Raw genomic sequence first — 21,590 nt, forward strand, 5'->3', positions numbered from 1 at the left:
AAAATATTTTAATTTTAAAAAATGCTTAAAATAACTAATTGACTCTCCAGCATTCATCATCTAAATGTACCAGAAAATCATAAATCAGAAAAGTGTTTCTGCTAAGGAATCTGCCATTGGGGAATTGCATTTATGGTCCACAGGAAAGAATTGAATATTAGTATAATATTGGCATAAAAACAGAGTACAAAACTTATTCTTAATGTTAGCTCAGCATTCCAAAATGTACCAAAACCCAACATCCTGATATCCTATTTTTAAATTTTCCCAAAGAAACAGAGGTGATACTAAGTGTAAATGCTTTTTTTCCCCCTATTAAAAAAATCCTATTTATAGGAGAATGTATGAAGATTAACCAGGATTAAATATACATCTGATCTGGGAATGGGGGAAGAAATCATTTGACCAAAGAGTACTTTTATGATCATCAGCTTTCTTTCTCTTTAGGGTAAAAAAAAAATGGTAATGGGCTATTGGCTCAGAGCAGAGGTTCAGTAGGAAGATGCCATCAGTATGATGTGTAGCTGTGTTGGCTATGGGTGTTTGAACATGGTGAGCCTCCTCCGTATGTTTTCACTGCTATTTGCTGTACTAAGGAGCAAATTCTGCTCCCAGTACTGTGGTTATGGAAGGCTATGCTGCAGAACTGTTACAGCTCTGGTGCAGGCTTGAAGAGTTGGCACATAAGGTGCTCTTGCCAGGAGCACCATGAAACCTAGCTCTGTGGACACCCAGCATATCACTCTGCAGTAAGGATGTAGCATCTCATAGGTGAGGGGATGATGGATCTGCCATTGGTCATCAGGTAGTGCACTGTTTCTGGACATCTCCCCTCTCCCTGCCCCCACCGACATGGGTCAGAGGCTGGTATTGCAGCCATGGAGCAGCTTCACCGTCAGTCCATGACCTGGAGGGGAAGAATCTTTCTATCCCTAATCTCTAAGGTGATGCTTTGTGTTCAGGAGTGGACTTGTGGTTAAGTGCTTGATTTCAGCCAGTGCATCCACCCCACTTCAGTGTCCTGTGTAGATAGGGTAAGCGTATGGGATATGTTCTGCTGGGTACTCATGTATTCATTTGTGCTTACAGACCACTCAATGTAGCATTTTTTTCTAGCGCCTCTTTTGTGTTTTGCCAGCATCCTTATATTGCTGGCCAACAACACACATCCGCCCCTGCAGTGGTGATGCATGGGGAGTGTATGCGGGGTCACGTGCCCCGCCCAGATTTCTGCCAGGGTGGGACTTGGGCTGAACAAGACTGAGGGGGACGTGCCTGGTAAATGCACTAGCTTCTAGCGCTCCTGCTGGGCCCTACTAGGAGGCGCCCAGAGCAGGGAAGAGAGACAGGGCTGGCAGCAGAACTCCGCCAGAGGGGGCACAGGCAAGCCCTCTGAGTCCTGTCCCTTCCTCTCGCCCAGAGCCACAGTTACCTGCTTGGTGGTAGGTATCCAGAGCACGCTCCGGCCTATGCCGCATTCACAGTGGGGAGGCAATGGGAGAAGTGGGGAAGGAACTTTCTGAGGGGAGTGGGGGGAAGGTGGTGCTGGCTTGGAGGGTGTGGGAGGCTCAGGGGCGTGGGAAAGGACCCAGAGGCAATGTGTGGGTCAGTCATGTGCCCCTCCCCCAAGCCTTTAAATTGTGCCCCCCCCACACCATCAAGGGTTATGGGCCGTCTCTGAAACCGTGATAACTTTTCACCCCAGTCCTCCTCATTCTGCATATATCAAGTGCAATCTTGTGGTATCTTGTGGGGAGTTGATGCTGTAGCTCAGGGGTAGGCAACCTATGGCACATGTGCCAAAGGCAGCTTGCGAGCTGATTTAGGGACACTCACACTGCCCGGGTCCTGGCCACCGGTCCAGGGGGCTCTGCATTTTAATTTAATTTTAAATGAAGCTTCTTAAACATTTTAAAAACCTTATTTACTTTACATACAACAATAGTTTAGTTATATATTATAGACTTATAGAAAGAGACCTTCTAAAAACATTAAAATGTATTACTGGCACGTGAAACCTTAAATTAGAGTGAATAAATGAAGACTCGGCACACCACTTCTGAAAGGTTGCCGACCCCTGCTGTAGCTCATGGATCTCTACCACAAAACTCCCCTGAGTATCTGTTACATGTTCTAATACCAAGAAAGCATTTCAGCACTTATTGTTCTGTGCTGATAAATGTTCAGAGGGCTTGACATGTCTTAAGTTGGTTTCTAGGAGTTGCCTGTGAAACTCCTAGACAAGTGCTATTGGGTGTGCCTGTCCATTTGGAACCTCAGGGATGAAGATGGTTGCAAGCCTACCTTTCTGGAGGCCTCTCCTATTCCTCTGCTGGGTTAATTTCAGCTATCTGCACTTGAAAGTGTTCTCCTAATGCCCTGTGGGATATTGTCTAGGAGAGGAAATGTGGTAACTCTGCAGTGTTTGCTAAGAATATGGATGATGTTTGGTGTAATCTCTACCTGTGTTACATCAGACGGGGGCAATTTGATTTTATGACAGCTGTTAGACTGTACATCCTGGGCTTTGGTAAGCCACACCTCTTTTCCCCATTTCCACACAGTCTGTATACAATCACCAGCCCTGTCTAACTGCTGTTTCACTAGCTGTAAATCCCATGTGGGTGCATTTTATTCCTCGGTCCTACCCATGCCAACTTTTATGCCATTTTACGTAGACATGGTGATTTGTATCACCTGTTACTCTTGCTCTGAATTGGGCTCAGAGTTATCAGTGAAGTTTTATATAATGTTACCTTGTAGTTTTTAATCAAGAAAAAAATCTGACTAGGTTTCTGTGGATTTAGGTAACTACCATGCATTTGCAATGAAGTCATTTCCTCCCCCTCCCCACAAACCACCATCACTAGTACAAAAGCAATGTTAGGTCCTGCCCATATTCTGGCTGGAAGCAGCCTTATTCAAAGTGTTTTCCTCTTCCTTATGTATCTTTTAGTCTCCTCTCTGTCCTCTGTAGACACATTCAAAGGTTTGTGTTAAGGTCCCTCAGGTGATCCGTGCTTTCAAGTACAGGGTCCAGCTGATAACCACGTGGAGTCAGGTAGGAATTTTTCTGTTGTAGAGCGGCTGCTCGGGAGTGTATGTGAGAGAGAGTTTGTGGGCAGAGGAATTAGGAGTTCTTGCCGTCCTGTGGTAATATGCTGTGAGGATCAACACTCAGAGCGAGTTGCTGAGTATAATATTGAACACTCTTCACTGTGTATGATGAGTTCACTGCTTTGAATGTTATCTTGTTAGTATTCTTCATTGCAAGCAGGGCCGGCTCTAGGCACCAGCAAACCAAGCACGTGCTTGGGGCAGCACATTTTCAGGGGCGACATTCTGGCCATCTTTTTTGTTTTTGTTTTTTTTCTTCGTGCAGCAAAAGCCTAGAGCCGGCCCTGGCAGCAGCAGCGTGTCGTGCACGGGGGCGCCCTGGGGCCGCTGCGGTTCCCGCCACGGGGGAGCAGCGCCCGCACCTTGTGGCTGGGCCGGGCAGGTTCTGAGCGGAGGACACTCAGGCTGGGGGCCGCCCCGTGGGGCACACAGAGCTGCCTGCAGGTGCCGCAGGGTGGCCACCCCCCAGCGCCGCAGCTGGGGCTGGGCGAATCGTCCCGAGCCACCCAGGGACTGCGGCACGGTGGCCAGAAGCAGCAGCAGCAGCAGCAGCGGGGCCATAAAGGGCGGGGCGCTGCTGTGCGAGGCCCGCGTCCCGCTCTCCGGGGCTCCGCTCCCTCTGGGGCTACCCTGCCCCGGCTCCTCAGCCCCCTGCTGGGGCGGTCCCCCAGCTCTGCCCTCCTGGGTCCCGGCCGGTCCTGGAGGTGGGAGCCCTGGCTGGAGGGACCCTGGGCTGAGGCGCGGCCCGGGAGCCCCCCTGCTTACCCCAACCCTGCCAGCTCCGGACCGGCTGGAGGCGAGGGGGGAGCAGGTGGAGTCAGCACTGTTGGTGGGGAGCCCAGGGCTGGGGTGACAGGGGGTGCAGGTAGATTGGGGTTGGGGCATGGGAGAGCCCAGCGCTGGGGCAGCAGGGGTGCGGGTGGGTGGGTGGGGGAAGAGAGAGCCCAGGGCTGGGGCGGCAGGAGGTGCGGGTGCGGGAGGGCACTGGTGAGGGGGGGGGTGAGAGCCCAGGGCTGGGGTGGGGGTGGGGGGCAGCCAAACACTTTTTTGCTTGGGGTGGCAAAAAACCTAGAGCCGGCCTGATTGCAAGCACTCACAAAATTTTCCTAGTAGGCAGAAGTTTTCTACGCTACATTGATCTTGGCTTTTTGCAATTTTATTGTTGCAGCTTTGAGGGCAAGTGCCTGCCCCCCCGTGGTTGTCTTAACCCCTTTCCCAAAACTTGGACACAGGTTTGAAAATGGGTAGGGCTAAAGGCTATGGGGGAAGGCAAATCAGGCACAGATACAAAGGATCCCAATAGGTAAGCCTGAGCCCTATCTTGGTTGAAGGTTTGGCTTCTGGATGGTGGCAGGAGGTCTATTAGTCTGGCAGAAGCTTTGGACATATAAGGCCTCTTTACTATGAAATGATATTTAAGCACTAGCAGGTTGCAGGAAATTTAGAGGTGGTGTTTATTTTAATAAGGGTTATGATCAGTGGCTTTTATACCCAAACACTTGTCTGAGAGTTTTACTGTCATCATGACAAGTGGCAGCTGTAAATATCATGCAGAGGTGTGCATAATTTTTAAAAAATATTAAATAGTTAAGGCAGAGTCATCACACTACTTCCATATATATTAAGAGTCAAATTCTGCTATTGGAAAGGTACATGTCACTACCATTGAAGTCAATGGTATTTATGGTCACACATCTCAGGGCAGAATTTGGTTGTTTCAAATGTGTAAGAATGTTGTGTGGTACTGTTTTGTGTTTCTTGTTTGTTTCTTTCATTCAGTTTTCAGCAACTAAAAGATAACTGAGGTTTGTTGTTGTTTTTCATTATTTTAGGTAGCCTGCCATATGAATACAAGATTGTGATAGCAGGAAATCATGAATTGACCTTTGACCAAGAGTTCATGGCTGACTTAATCAAGCAGGACTTTTACTATTTCCCTTCTGTGTCTAAGCTGAAACCAGAGAGCTATGAGAATGTGCAGTCTCTTCTAACCAATGGCATCTATCTTCAAGACTCTGAAGTGACGGTGAGGGGGTTCAGGCTGTATGGCTCTCCCTGGTAAGCAACTCTTCATCACAAATAAATAAAATGATAGCATTGATTACTACCACACCAGTCATTTCACGCCCTTCCGTCATATTGGGATTAGTGTGTGAATAAAAGAGTAATACTCAGTTCTATAAACTTTTATTTTGTTGTTGCTCATCTTTCCTTTGGCAAAATATCTGACTATCAGAGTATGTGGATCATGAAATCAATGAGACAAAGATAAGATAATGTATCCTTTAGACACCCATTCAAGAGCGAGCCATTTAAATATTCCATGTAGCTTTAACTTGGTATGTGGAAAGGATATACAATTTAACAAGTTTACATTATTACAGTTTAATTTGAGTGCATTGCAAATATGTCTTTTGAGTTTGTCCTTTGATATTGAAAGCTCACTATTTTAGATATATTATCATTCAGAGAAGAGAAAATATATTATTTCTCTTTCTCTCTCTCTCTCTCTCTCTCTCTCTCTTTCTCTCAGTCTCTTAGGGCAGGTCTACACTTACTTCCTGGTCCGGCCATAAGCAATCGATCTTCTGGGATCGATTTATCGCGTCTTGTCTAGACGCGATAAATCGATCCCAGAAGTGCTCGCCGTCGACGCCGGTACTCCAGCTCGGCGAGAGGAGTACGCGGCATCGACGGGGGAGCCTGCCTGCCGCGTCTGGACCCGCGGTAAGTTCGAACTAAGGTACTTCGAATTCAGCTATGTTATTAACGTAGCTGAATTTGCGTACCTTAGTTCGAAGTGGGGGGTTAGTGTGGACCAGGCCTTAGTTTGGTATAAGCTGCTATTCCTCAGAATGTTATTTTCTTTTATATATTAATACCCTTCATCAAGATGCAGTTTAGTTTCTGGAATAATGTTGGCTTTCATAGTAACCAATCAGTGGCTAACCAGTACTTCACAGTTTTCCCTCTGCTGTACTCTGAGGCCACTTGGAACTTTTTTGTGATAACAAGGAGAAAACTCTGGTCCAGTGGCTTCCAAAGGACTGGGCCTTACCACTTCATCTAAAGAAGAAATTCTCCATTGGGTTGTAGACTGAACTACCCCTCTACAGGGGGTCCCTCTAGGTCTCATTGGTGGATATGTAAAATGAAGTTTACACTTCTGTTACTGAAGTTGTAAATCTGGTACATTTCATGAACACTGTATGCATATTTAAAGGAAATTAATATTCTATTTTAAAAGGTAGGTTTTCAGGGAATCTGTTTTTCTTCCTTTTGAAATCACATCAGGCTGGAATGTAGCAAACAAGTTGTCAGACCTGATGCATATACCCAGTGTGAATTTTCACAGTGTGAATAAACTGTGAAATCTATTGGAAACTTTTTTATAATGAAAATTGGCATTTTCCCATTTGGTTGCTTTAGCTGGGTGTTAATTTTTCCCAAGCTTATTATTCTACATTTATCTATATTAAAATCTCATCCCACTTAAATACGCCCATCTCTCTCAGCTTTCCAGATATTTCTTTATTTTCAACCTACCCACCTGCTGTGTTGAAGCTTAGCTTAATCCTGTGTCTCCGGTACATTCAATCAATGTACAATTTACTTTGTTTTCCAGTTATTCAGAAAGATATTAAATAGTATCAGTCGCAATATAAAATTTTGGAGAATGCCACTTGCCACCTCTTCCCAGATTGATATTTAAGTTTAAGTACAGTAACTATGTTCTGATTTCAGGGTATCTGGCAACTTAGTATTTTCACTACAGTAATCCTAATCAGTCACCATATTTCCAATGTTAGTATTAATTTTTCAGCAATAATGTACCAAAAGTCTCATTAAAAGACAAGATGTATATATATAAATTTAATTGATCTGTGAAATAACTAAGTAGAGGCTCAAGAAAACCATTTGAACTTCCTGTACCTATGAAAATCTGTGAAAGCCTCCTGGGGACATCTTTGCCTCCCCACTAACATGAAATGTTATGGTTAAATTAAAATTATTGTTTTCACTTGTCCACTAACCCTGTAATTTTGCTCAAGTTCTGTGGGCTATCAGGTTTGTCTAGCTTGACCTGTTCTTTGCGAATCTGTGGTGCTTCCCATTCATTCTGTTACTCTCTTCTAAGTGCTTATGTACTAATTTATTCTAAAGAGTTCTGAACTGTAGTGTTAGAACTGGATCAAAACTTCCTCATTGTTTGACAGTGTTGAGATCCAAGGAGTTGGTTCAGCTAACGGATAAGCTGGAAAAATGTAACTGAAGGTCTGTGCTGCCTTATACAAAAGGTCAGAGTTTCCTGATGGTGTAACTTCAGCCAGGAGGCTAGGTTACAGGGGGGCAAAGTGACCACAACCTCATTCTTGGGGACATGACAAAAATTCAGTGCAACAGAGCATCAACAATTGGTGTTGCTGCCCAAAACGGGGCATAGCCCATGTGCATAGGAGTCCTCCGATTCAATACCTGTCTGGAGACCAGTGGTGCAAATAGCTTTTAACTTTTACTGGTACAGTACTGACTCCCCAACCCTGACCCTCCTCATAAAAAAATGTTCCGTGACTAGAGCCCTGTGTGGATAGAAATTTATATCCATGGATGCGGATATCCGTGGATCCACTGAACCACAGGGCTCTCCCAAGAACTGCAGCAGCGAAAGGAGCTGAATGTGGGGCTGCCGCTCCCAGAAGCCAGTGCCCTGTGCCGGCAGCTCCTCTGGCACAGCTTTACCGCCCCCAGCCTTGTCCTCCAGTGAGGCTGTACAGACCCCAGACAGGAGACACAGCTGCCTAGAAGTGATGAATAATTTAATGAGTAATAATTATGAATGTTAAAAGTTTACTAAAGTTTATTCCTATTTTTAAACTTTATGCCTTCTGACATGGAACCTTTGTCACAGCCTTTCTGGGAAATTAATCTCAGTGCCTTTATACACAATAGTAATGATAATCTCAAAAGAATGATAGGAGGTTAGTGAAAACTTTCCTTGGATTTTTTCCTTGCTTTGCACCACAATACTCTATGTTCCTGATCGTCCCTAAGACCTCATTGATACCTTAAAATAGTTCCTAAAACTTTCCTGCAGAGCTCAACAGGAAAGCTGAGTTTCTTGTAGTTTCTTGCTGAGTCTTCTAACACACTTTCTTTCAATAATGCCAGATCTTGAGATTATGTATATAAATTAGCTTTTAAAATGGTTTGGTTATATCTCTCCCAATTAATGTTCCCATGTGCTGGTTACGGATATACGTTGTCTAATTCTGAGCCCTTTTAATTTTAAAAACCCTTACAAGAAATCTTTATCAGTTATTATTCTGAATATAGATGGACTAAATTACTCATTTTTCATTCCACTTAATCTGATTGAAGGAGGCATTGCCTAGTGGTTAGAAGTGGGACTGAGTGTCAGTACTTTCGTGGGTTTCTGTTCCTGGCTCTATCACTGATGCTGTGCCTCCATTAGAACTACTCTAAAAATGAGTATAAATCACAGCGACCATACATCTCTGAGGTAGGTGAGGCTAATTCATGTTTGCAAAGTACTTTGAGAACCTCAGATGTAAGGTGCTAGAGAAATGCAATTTTTGTTATTGTTTACATTATACAGATCCTCAACTGTACAAATTGAAGTTGATGTTATTTTAGTTACAAAGTAAAGTGTGAAAGCTGGATTGGTTTGTTTATCTTGTCTCCCAAAGCCTTTCAACCGGTACCACTTGTGGGTGGTTAATATTTTTAGTTGCACTTGTGTACTAACATCATCTGACTTCCAATATAATCTAAAAGACAATAATTTTGTCTAATTATAAAGAAAATAAAACACTATCCTGCTCTCCTCGAAATTAGTGACAAAACTCCCTTGCACCATTGACTTCAAGGTGCAAGATTGGGTTTTTTGCAGGCAGTTTTATTTCTCAAACATACGCAAAAACCTGTCGAACATAGTTCCTCAGCCCACTGTGGGCTGTAGCTCCCTGATGATTTTTCCCTTTACCTCTCTCAATTTCTCATGTTTCAGGGCCCATGACAGGGTTCTCCCAATCTCTGTTAATTGAGCCTATCCTCCCAGGGCTCCCTTCCCTCCCCGCCCCCATTCCTACTGCCTCTTCTGCCAGGGCACTCTGCCAGCCACTCTCAGGGAATTTCCTGCTGTTCCTGCTCCCACTACCCCAGCCTCCTGGCTTCTAGCCTGTCTCCACAGTGCCAGCGAGCAGAAAACAAGAGCTCCAGGTCGTATCTCTCTGCCCCTTTCCTGACTGCATCTCAGGCCTGACTCACCCATGCTCCCCCCCTAGGGCCCAGGTGCCTTCTCTTATATGTGGGGGTCAGCTGACCAGTCCTAGGTGCACTGGCGTCTTCCCTCTTAAAGGGCTGGTGCCACCCCGTGACACTTACACTAAAAGAATATTGTTAATTGTGCAAAGGCAAGTGCTCAAATATTAAATTCCAGAATTAAGGTTGCCTGAGCAACCTGTATTCAACCCTTTGTGCATATGCATTATGTACTCCTGAGGGAATTTTGCCCCACTGCAAATGCACAGAATTAATGTCTCACGCAGTTTTTTTCTCTGCAGAAAATACATTCTTCCAGAGAGATGCCGCAGTTATGCCTTTTGCCCAACAGGGGCTGCCGGCTCATTGGCAGTAGTAGCTAGCGGTCAGCTAGCGGTCAGTGTTACTCACAGCGCCCTGCCTGTGGGGCCAAGTTAAGAGGCACGGGATGGGGAGGGACAGACAGAGCAGGTCACATGGGACTGCTGGGGGTGTCACAGACTGGGGTTCAGAAGAGCTAGTGGGGGGGACAGACTGGGGCAGGGGCTGAATGGGAATGGGGTGCAGGGCCATGTGGTGACAGGGGGCAGGAGGGAGCTGAATGGGGTGCAGGGATACATGGATATTGAGGGGGTGCAGGGCTACCTGGGGATAGGGGGTGGCTGAGTGGGGGTGCAGGGACACATGGGGACAGGGGCAGATGTGCCTGACTGAATGGGAGAGGCTAGGGGTCAGCCAGGATCTGCACAAGGGAGGCTCCCCAACTCCCTAACAGTCCCTGTTCCATATTTCTCCCATGCACACCCAACAACCCTCCCGGTTCGCTCCTAGGCTCCTTTCCAGCAATTATTTTCCGCTCCCTTGGCTCCTCCATTACCCCTGACTCCCCCAAGCCTTTGCATTGCTTCTGAGGGGGGTGGGAAATAAGTTGCTGGTAAGGCTGTCAAGCAATTAAACAGATTAATTGCGATTAATCGTGATTAATCGTGCTGTTAAACAATAACAGAATACCATTTATTTAAATATTTTTGGATGTTTTCTACATTTTCAAATATATTGTATTCTGTATGGTAATTGAAATAAAAGTGTACAGTGCTCACTTGATATTTATTTTTTATTACAAATATTTGCACTGTAAAAAACAAAAGAGATTGCACGACAATACTTGTATTAGAAGAATTGAAAAATACTATCTCTTTATCATGAAAGTTGAACTTACAAATGTAGAATTATGTACAAAAAATAGCTGCATTCAAAAATAAAACAATGTAAAACTTTAGAGCCTACAAGTCCACTCCGTCCTACTTCAGCCAATCACTCAGAGAAACAAATTTGATTACAATTTACAGGAGATAATGCTGCCCGCTTGTTGTTTACAATGTCACCTGAAAGTGAGAACAGGTGTTCACATGGCACTGTTGTAGCTGGTGTTGCAAGATATTTACGTGCCAGATGCGCTAAAGATTCATATGTCCCTTCATGCTTCAACCACCATTCCAGAAGATATGTGTCCATGCTGATGACGGGTTCTACTTGATAACAATCCAAAGCAGAGCGGACCAACGCATGTTCATTTTCATCATGTGAGTCAGATGCCACCAGCAGAAGGTTGATTTTCTTTTTTGGTGGTTCAGGTTCTGTAGTTTCCGCATCTGAGTGTTGCTCTTTTAAGACTTTCTAGAGCATGCTCTACACCTCATCCCTCTCAGATTTTGGATGACACTTCAGATTCTTAAACCTTGGGTTGAGTGCTGTAGCTATTTTTAGAAATCTCACATTGGTACCTTCTTTGCATTTTGTCAGATCTGCTGTGAAAGTGTTCTTAAAATGAACAACATGTGCTGGGTCATCATCCAAGACTGCTATAACATGAAATATATTGCAGAGTGCAGGTAAAACAGAGCAGGAGACATACAATTCACCCCCACAAATTTAATTAATGCATTATTTTTTTAATGAGCATCATCAGCATGGAAGCATGTCCTCTGGAATGGTGGCCAAAGCATGAAGGGGCATATCAGTGTTTAGCATATCTGGCACTTAAATACGTTGCAACACTGGCTACAAAAGTGCCATGCGAAGTCCTGTTCTCACTTTCAGGTGACATTGGAAATAAGATGCAGGCAGAAATATCTCCCATAAAAGTAAACAAACTTGTTTGTCTTAGTGATTGGCTGAACAAGAAGTAGGACTGAGTGGACGTGTAGGCTCTAAAGTTTTACATTGTTTTGTCTTTGAGTGCAGTTATGCAACAAAAAAAAATCTACATTTGTAAGTTACACTTTCATGATAAAGAGATTGCACTTCAGTACTTGTATGAGGTGAATTGAAAAATACTATTTTGTTTATCATTTTTACAGTGCAAATATTTGTAATAAAAAATAATATAAAGTGAGCACTTTACATCCAAAAATACGTAATAAATTTCATTTGGTATTCTATTGTTTAAGAATGCGATTAACCGCGATTAATTTTTTTAATCGCGATTAATTTTTTTTAGCTAATCGTGTGAGTTAACTGCGATTAATTGACAGCCCTAGTTTCTGGTATTGTAGTTTAAATGAATTATTACTCAAAGCTCTGTATTAATATGCCAAGGAAGGAAGCTATTTGTCAAAAAACATTTCCTGAATCTTTTTTGTTGTCTGTATTGTTACAGACATACTTATTGACAGGTATTTTGAAATAAATTGCCAAAATAGTTGAAACTGGCATGATTATATTGTGTTATTTTGACAAAAAATATGCAGAAAATTTAGAGAATTTTAAAATATTGTGCGCAGAATTTGTAATTTTTTGGCACAGAATTCCCCCAGGACTAATTATGATACTATCTTTAATTAGATGATCACGTACTGTTTTTTTCTAGAGAGCCCCAGCTTCATTCAGTGCACAGGATAGATGATGTTCACTGAGTGGAGTAGCTGTTCAGTATTTCTTTATGTCCCCATCATTCCTGAGATTTGTGGCCACTGCCTTATTTACCACATACCTAACAAACTCAACATTGAATACAGAATTAATTGCCTCATGGGTGTTTCTATGGCATTTGTCGCCATAGCATCTGAGTGTTTCAGAAACGTCAATGAATTTCTCTTCACAGTGCCTTATATTATCCCCATTTTTTAGATGAGGAAATCTGAGAGAAATTAAAGCCAAATTTTTCAAAAATGTCCAATAATTTCTGGTGCCTCAGTGATGAGGCACCCAACTTGAGACACTTAGGGTCTGATTGTCCTGTGGCACCTTTAAGACTAACAGAAGTATTGGAGCATAAGCTTTCGTGGGCATTCACCCACGAAAGCTTATGCTCCAATACTTCTGTTAGTCTTAAAGGTGCCACAGGACCCTCTGTTGCTTTTTACAGATTCAGACTAACATGGCTACCCCTCTGATACTTAGGGTCTGATCGTTCAGAATGCCTGGTTTTTTTTTATCTGAACAAAGCAGTTTTACAGACATTATTTAATCCTCAGAATACCCTTGAGAGGTTGGTGTGTATGTACTATGTCCTTTTTACAGCAGTGGGAAACTGATTGTGCTGGGCTGGCATAACGGGGAGCGGAGGCCTCCACCTGCATGGCCACTTTGTCAGTATCATCCTCTTTCCCGATGTGATTCTTAAGTGGTCAGGAGGGCCTTTCAATGGGTCTCATATCAGGAAAATGTTGCCCTTACTGTGCTTACTTGGATTAATTGCCTTGTCTCCGCGACAGAAGCACCATGTGGAAATAAACAGATCCACTGGCGCCCATAGGTTTTCAACATGTTTTATCAACATGAACAAATCTTGCTTGATCTACCCTTGCATGTGTGATCTTGCTGCTTCTCTACTGTACAGGATTCCAATGGTATGAGAGTAAAATGTGTTCTGAGCTAAATAGACCATAAATAAGGCTACGACTTAGTCATGGGTATTTTTAGTAAAAGTCATGGACAAGTCATGGGGAATAAACAAAAATTCACGTCCGTGACCTGTCCATGACTTATACCAAAAATACCTGATTAAATCTTGGGAGTGGGAGGCTGGAGGGCCATCGGGGGGCTGCTGCTGAGGGGGGGTGATCCAAGGGGGCCACTGTTGGGGGCGGGATGTCTGGGGCCAGCGGCACCAGCTGCCTGGCCCCATGGACCGGGGCTTCTCTGGCTGTCCGGGGACCGCTGCCCAGGGCCGCTGCCCGTGGCTACTCCAGCTGGGGACCACTGCCTGGGGCCGCAGACTGGTGCTGCTCCAGCCACCCCGGGACCACCGCTGTGGGCCGCTGGTGCAGTGGCTGATGTGGCTGTCCCCATGGCTGCTGCAAACGTGGCTGGCATGGCTGTCCTGGGGGCCACCTGAGCAGCTGGCCCTGGAACCAGCTGCTGGGGCAGCTGTGAGGTCAGCTACCCTGGCCCCTGCAGAAGTCACGGAAAGTCATGGAATCCGTGACTTCCGTGGCCTCCATGACAGATACGGAGCCCTAACTATAAATAAAGTTTCCTGCCTTTATAAGAGATTTCCTCTTTCTTTGGTGCCATCCCTTCCCTTAAAAGTGTGCCTATCCCTTGCAGAATACTTGTAATTTAGTTAAAGGTGCTTTTGTGGATTATATAGTGGTTTTTCCTTGAGAACACAATGGATGAGCACACCATTCTCTGTTCATGTATTGTATAATTAGTGGGTGAGTAGCAGCAGGCTGGAGCTTCCCTGAATCAGTAATAATAGAATCAAAGATTCATAGAAATGTAGGGCTTGAAGGGACTCAGGAGGTCCTCTAGTCCTTCCTCTCCATGCTGAGGCAGGATTTAAGTATGCTAAAGGACCTCTTCTAGCCCTATCTCTCTCTCTGTGTCTCTCTTGCTCTTTCTCAAATCAGAATCCATTTGTAGATGAGAAGAGTTATGCCCATGCCCTCACTATTTCCACTACCCTGCCATTGCCACAGTGCTGTGGTATAAAGCTTCCCCTAGACTAAAGCAACACTGTTGTGGTCTGTGTGCAGCCTAAGTGCAAGTTTCCCTCCTTTGGAAAACATAGGATTCGACACACGTATCAGACTATTCATCACTGAGATCCCACCTTTGGCAATACTTGATCCATCAGAAGATGAGAACTGTCAAACAAACAACAACAACCCATAAACTACCAGCCAACAATACCACAATCACTAAAACCTCATAATGTCCCAGACCAATTGTGCAATGCTGTAGAGGGGTCATAAAGGAACATTTTTGTCCTGACCCAGACAGGCAGCGTGGCAGAAAAGAGTTCTGTTTGTCTGGGTCAGGACACATCCCCTGTGGAAAATGGGGGGAAATCACTATTATGAAATGTGAGAAATTCATTAGTCGGAATGAGATATTGCTCTGGATAGCTTGAAGCAGCCCTCAGCAAGGGATTTTCTGCAGCACTGGTTTCCTGAAGGCTGGATTTTTGCTTGCGTGGGAATTGTTTGCAGGGGTCTATCCTTGTGAAATGATTCCTCATTTTCCTTTTGGCAGCATTTACATTTTTCTAGTGTGTATTGTTCCCATCCGCTCCTGTATCCTTTTGTTCCAGGCCATCTGGAACTTCAGGAGCTTTCATTACTCTTGGGGGGAGGATGGAAGGTGAAGGTTACTTTCCCCTAGGAAGTCCTTCACAAGCATTTGATCTGCAATGAGAGATGCCCATCCATTTTGGACTTCAAGTTTTTGTTCTCTCCCCCAAGCCTCTAATGCACATTGACTGGATAAAGCCGTGCCAATTTTCAGAAAGCAACACAGCTCTTGTACAATCTCCCACCAGTTCATGGGAAAGGTTTTTGTTCTGGTAATGGGCATTCAGTGGCACATAAATTAATAACCTGTAGGTCAAGTTCCTCTGCTGTGCTTAGTAATGCCCAGGAGTGTGGTGTGGCTGATCCCTGCCATAAAACAGAACAGTCTTCAGGCTGCTTTACTTTACATCAGCTTTCAGACTGGTGCAAAAACAACCTTAACACAGGGGAAAATCTGGCCACTAATGATCAAAATCCCCACTCCACTGTTTGTAATGTTGAATTTGCAATTCTGGTCCTAGCTGTTACTGTTCCTCTTGACTCAATTTACCTCTGATGTAATATTGAGAGCCAAGTCCTGCTTGGCTTATTCAGGCTAACTATTTATTCCATTGCAGTCCTGAGTTTGTAGCTCTGATTGTTGTGTGGGACTCTGCTACATCCATTCAGGGAGGGGAATGGTAACTTTAGTTATACAGTTAGTAATCGTTTAGGTAAAAATGGCAAAGTGACAAATTAGTCCAGCTTGCTTTTCCTTTATACCAGTTCACACCCTTCTGCAATCTGAGCCTCCATTTTGGTGCCCTCTGTCTTTCCTCTCCACCTTACCAAACAGTTATCATAGTTTTCATTCCTCACTGAGCTCGGTCTCCGTCAGTAAAATAATGTAACAAAGATTTATAGGTTCATTTCACAAGAGGGACGCACTTTCATTTTGCCAGTGATGAATCATCTAATGTTTGTTTTGCCAGGCCTTGTACAAATCTTTACAGTCACTGAGGTGCACATCAATTAAAATGAAATTGTATTAAAATCAAAGATTTACTCCATTTAACATACCATGTTAAATATTAGTCGTCCCCCGCTCCCTCCGTTGGGAGTATGGCTCACAGGTACAGCAGCAGCAATATTAGATGGTAAATGTCAGACTCCTATTTCTAAAATGCAAACAAAATACTCAAATTGCTGTTCTGCCTCAAAGGGTCGGTCTACACTGCACCTGGGTCATGCCTGCCAGCCTGGGTGGACAGACACGTGTGAGCTCTGCTTGAGCTAGTGGACTAAAAATAGCAGTGTGGATGTTGAAGCACTGGGTAGCCACCTGAGTACAAGCCCACTTGACCCCATGGGTCCAACGTTGGGGGGGGGAGGGGCTAGCCCACGCCACCACCTATCCCCACGGCTATATTTAGTGTGTTAGCTTGAGCGGAGTTGGCGTGTATCTGTCTACCTGGCTGGGAGGCACGTCCCAGCTGCGGCATAGACATATGCAAAGTGATCTGAGAAAACCTCTTTCCCGTATTTCTTTATGCTCTCTCTCACACACCCACACCCATACATAAATGGGCTCTCCATCCTATGGTCTGGGGCAGAATGGCACAGAAGCTGCTATACAGAAAAGGAGATTTTCATCTTATGTTACATCCCCCTTCCCCATCTTCAGTTCATCAGTTTAGAATGGGGTAGTCAGAGCAGAATTACCTCTGTACTGTTACCTTAAGCAAAAAGAAAATTGCAATTTAAAATTCCTGCAGATCTCGGTTTAATTAGATTTTTAAGCTAGTTGCATGTTTTAATGTCTAGCTCTGGCAGTGCCTGTTACAGGATGCTGGGTTTTGATAGCTCAGAAATATTTTTTTTAAAAAAGATGGATGTTCTGTGTTGTTAAAAGCCCTGGGATTGGAGCTGTTTCTTAACCAATCCATTGGAGGTATGCAATATAATGAGTAATTTAGGCAGACTGACATGCTTCTCCAGGAAAATGAAAATCATGAGTGTGAATAATAGACTCCCTGAGTTATTGAAAATCGAGGCATATCATATATACTGGTGTTTTGGGGAAAGGTTTGACATCTTAAGCCTGATACGGCTGTAGCATTATGGTGAGACTGCTGAAGATGTTTTATTTCAGGTGTTCAGTAAATGGAACATGTGACAGATGCATAAAGAATAGGAACATTTTTAGAAAAGAGAAAACAAAATTGATCATTCTGGTGAAAGATATTAATTACAGTCTGGAGCAAGTAAAACCAGGTTTAATTATATTTTAATGCAGCGGTTCTCAAACTGGGGTCCGCGGACCCGTGGGGGTCTGCAAGGGTAATCCAGGGCGTCCACGAGTCATGTCCGGGGCTGCCAGCTCCAGTGATCAACTCCTCCCTCCCAGTGCCTCCTGCATGCCGTGGAACAGCTGTTCAGCGGTGTGCAGGAGGCGCTGGGAGGGAGGGGGAGGAGCAGGGACAGGGCACGCTTGGGGAAGGGGGCGGAAATAGGCTGGAGGAACAGGGGTGGGAAGAGGAGGGGCAGAGGAAGGGGTGGAATGAGGGCTGAGCACCCCTGGGGAAAATTAGAAGCTGGCTTGGAGGTCCGTGAAAAATTTCAAATCAAAATGGGGGTCCTCAGGTTTCTAAAGTTTGAGAACCGCTGTTTGAATGGAATGATGGAGTGACTTTTTTTTTCCCTCATTCTGTACTTATCAGAAACTATATTCCATTTTTGGAAAGTGCTGTGTCTAAAAATGCTTAAAACCATAACACTATAGTTTAATTTGCAGCATCTGGAAGATCATATGAATGGTACTTCCTGCAAAAATGATTTTGATGAGCTATTAAATTCGGATGTTCAGGTTTTTTCATATTGAATAACACTTGAAATGTAAAAGATTCTCAAATGGCAGAAAGCAAGACTTGAGAAGTGCATGTAGCCTGTATTTATAACTGTGTAAACTAACAAACAAGTTTTTGCCTGAATCCATTTCTTTGGCTAACAGCATATTGCTTAAAATGAATGCATTTTGAGTAGCAAAACTTTTTTTGGAAATTTTTCCCCATGATATAACTTGAAAATGTAGGAAATACAGGACCCATCCTACAAAGACTATGCACATGAGTTCCTTAACTGATGTGAGTAGTTTCTCAGAACTCAGGATAGGATCCTTAATTTGTACTGTAGTATTCAGTCAAGTGACTGATGTACGGTAGGAAAAATTGCTTTTACGGTGCTAGAAAAAGAAAAAAAAAAGTAAAACAAAAAACTGAACTCCCATTACTCAAGATTAGTCTTCCATTACATGTTAAATGAACATGTCGGGTGTTAGCATATAGTTTTGATATACACTATGAGTGATTGTATATGTGTAATACTATACATATCATATACCACATCTGTAATGGAGATAAATTGCAGAACCATATGATAAATCACTCTTGAGCACTTTAGCTGCACTCTGCCCACTATTGTATTTCCCCTAGGATTTATTATAAGAGTTCAAGCCTCTGAGAAGCTTCAAATACCTGCTATTTATTTTTTAATCAATCTGCCACAAAATATTTCCTCCCAAATAAGATTTCTCTCCAAAATTACATTAGTCCAAGGCTGAGGATTGGTAATACTCAGTACTGGAACAGTGAAAACAGTGAGTTAAACCACCTTGCAGATTACGTACCCACATGTATTTGTGTATTATAGATAGGGATTGATGCTTCACTGTGCTGCACTTTGTGGAGTCATTTACATGTGTGCAAAGTGACTTTAAATTGTTACCAAATCTGAATGGTAGCATTTTATACCCACTTTACAGCACAAATGATTGCACAAAGTGCAAGTCTGTGGAGAATTATATGTGTGTGTATATCTCTATATAGTTATATCATTTATAGTTATTTTCAGAGCATGTTTTGTGGGTGCTAAAATTACTTTGTTTATTGTAATATCTTTGTCCACATTGGGTAACTTTAATATTCTGTAAGATTTTTCCATGAATGAAATTTGCATTTGCTTACTTCAGTACAAATATCTTTAATTTTAATTAAATTTGAGGATAATAGAAAAATATACTTCGCTGATTTAATTAGTTTAGGGGGGAAATATCCTTTCTTGAACAATAATTGTTATTTGTATATTGTATTTGGGCAAAGTAGTTCAATTTCAGTTACTTAAAAGAAATAATTGACTCTTCAGATCCAGTAAACTAGTCCACTTTGGATACAGCTAGTTTTTAAATTAAGACCTATAGAATAAGAGACCTGTAATTTCACTTCAGGGAATGCTTCCCTTTCACGCGGTTCATAAACCACAAGAGTGAAACAGCAATACCCAAGAGCAGTTTTCTCTTTTCTTTTTCACATTTACTTAAAAGTTTAATTTTGTGAGCAAGAGCTGATTTTAAGTGTCTTTATTTTTGCATTAACAAAAGAACTTCCAGCTACCAATGACCCATCTGCAGTCGGGTTTCCAGTCTCCGACAGCAGCTACTGCAGGATGTTTCAGAGGAAGATGTAAACCCCCACATAATGCCAGCCTTAATCTACTGTGCTTTGTCTTTCGTTGGGAACAGTGGAGCCCCTTGGCAATATTCCAAGTAAGGAAAACACAAACAGATAACTGGTTTGCAGACACACCACTCCTGGGAGCAGGTCCTCAGCTGGTGTAAGTTGTCTTAGCTCCATTGGCTTTGATGGAGCTATAAAGATTTACCCTAGCTGAGGATTGTTTCTATTTCACCACCACCACTACCTTGTTCCCAACAGCTTGTGTACATCTCCTTAGATTCAGGCACAATCGGTGCACAGACTTGGTGACTAGATGGTAATTTTACAAGCCACCCTGAGTAAAAGGCAGCGCTTAGCTGCACCACCCAGAAGCCCACCAAGGAACAAATTCTGATGCACCATATACCAGTTCTTTCCCTGCTCCCCCTTGCTTTGGAGGAGGGGAACGTTAGTCCATCCCTACCTGTGGAGCCAATAAGCAGAGCAACAGTTTTATATTGTAGCAGAGTGACTGTGCTGGCTGGGTCTGCCTGTGTGGGGCACATCCACAGACAGTCCCTAAAGGGTGTGGCTCCTCCTGAGAAGGGTTCCTGACTCTGCAAGTAACCCTGAGAGGAAGGGCGGAGGAGGAGTGTTTTCTGCCGGGTGGGGGAGGCGGGGAGAGAAGATGAAGGATTTTGGAGTCAGTAGCATCAGCCCTTGGAGGGGAACAGTAACAATTACATGTTCTGCTGTTACTGAGCTCATGCCTGTGTCATCATTCTGGGGACTCTGCCTGCTTGTGCTAACGCCCAAGAAAGAGACAATATCATAAAGCATCCTGTGGGGCTTTTAAAATCTATTTTGATAAAATTTAAATCCATCATTGTTAACAGCCTCTTCCCTGGCCATGACCCTAGACTATCTGAAGTTCTGTTGCAAAGCATTATGGGCCAGATCCTCACCTGGTTGGTACCACATGGCTCTGCCAAAGTGAATGGAACTGTCTGATTTACACCAGGTGAAGGTCTTGCACATATGTTTCTTTTTCAAAAGGCTATGTCAGAATTCCCAGCCAGCTGAGCTGAACATCCTTGTGTAGTTTATAAGAAGATTATCTCAAGCCATAAGCTGCAGGTATCATAGCAATGAGTTTGCAGTGCCATACTTAAGGGTGAATTAAAGATTTCAGGAAATTATTAACAGAGCTGTTTTTAGTTCAATTCAGGTGGAAACTTGGCACACAAGGTGTCAGCATAGGAGCCCTTTTTTTTTTAAAACAAGAAATAAATTCAGCTGTTGCTAAATTATACGTGTTAAAAATAATATACTTTATACATATATATGCACTCATTATTTATTGGTTTTGGAAGCATTTTTATGCTCATTTAACTCAAAATGGGTTTTGATTTTTGTAAAAAACAAAATTGGCAGGGAGCAGGTCCATATGGTCTAATTACTCCTGGAATTTTGAAAGAAAAATGTAAATCTGGTGAGATTTACATTTTTCTAAACTGAAAAGTGGCTCCTGTTCAGGCCTTTTTTTGTGGATTTTGAATGCACTTAATCTTGTTTTGTCTTATTCAAAAGTCCATGGAAGTTTCACAAGTACTTTGAGTTTTATAGCCACAGAGGCTAATCTTTATTTGGGGTTACATTTCCTCTCTGTGGATAAAATTCACACTTGTGCCATGGGCCAGCACAAGGCCTAGGCATTACTTAAATTAATGGGACTTAAGTAGTAATTTTCTGGCCCTTTGCACAGGGGTGAGTTTCACCTTGTGATAGATGCTTCATTCAGTGTTCCCCCCTCTTCACCCTTCTCCAGAGCAGAGGCTCTTCTTCAGCTCGATTGCCATACAAAGGACAAGAGATGCCCTTCAGAAAAAGGCCAGAGAGGTCTATAGTAGACTTCTTTAAGGAGACCCCAACCCTACTCCATGAGACCTCCAAATGGGGAAGGAGGCCATTTCTTTTGACAGTGAAGAAAAAAATCTTTGAAAGGGTCCATGCATGGATGAATTTTGATTTTGCCTTCCCTTGCTGATTGGTTCATTCCTGAGGAGCTCTACATTTAAAACAAGATGGTAACACCCAAGTGGACTGTGGGACCTCAAAAAATAGTGCTGCTCCACTTTTCATGCTTCTGTTTCCCTTTGCTACTATGCCGCTATGGAAATGATTCCATAGGAAACTGCCACTT

The 21,590-nt window shown here is 43.3% G+C and overlaps 1 protein-coding gene across 2 annotated transcripts in view; it reads left to right on the plus strand.

The window, feature by feature from the left end:
• Positions 1-21,590, plus strand: part of MPPED1 (metallophosphoesterase domain containing 1) — a 74,058-nt gene that overhangs the window by 30,226 nt on the left and 22,242 nt on the right. For both annotated transcript variants that reach the window (XM_024213904.1, XM_024213894.2), the window contains exon 4: positions 4,950-5,175. In XM_024213904.1, coding sequence (XP_024069672.1) covers positions 4,950-5,175 — 226 coding nt within the window. The remainder of the gene's footprint in view (positions 1-4,949; positions 5,176-21,590) is intronic.

The sequence above is a fragment of the Terrapene carolina genome, unplaced genomic scaffold (genome assembly GCF_002925995.2).
Source record: "Terrapene carolina triunguis isolate 2854851 unplaced genomic scaffold, T_m_triunguis-2.0 Scaffold112, whole genome shotgun sequence".
NCBI lineage: Eukaryota > Metazoa > Chordata > Testudines > Emydidae > Terrapene > Terrapene triunguis.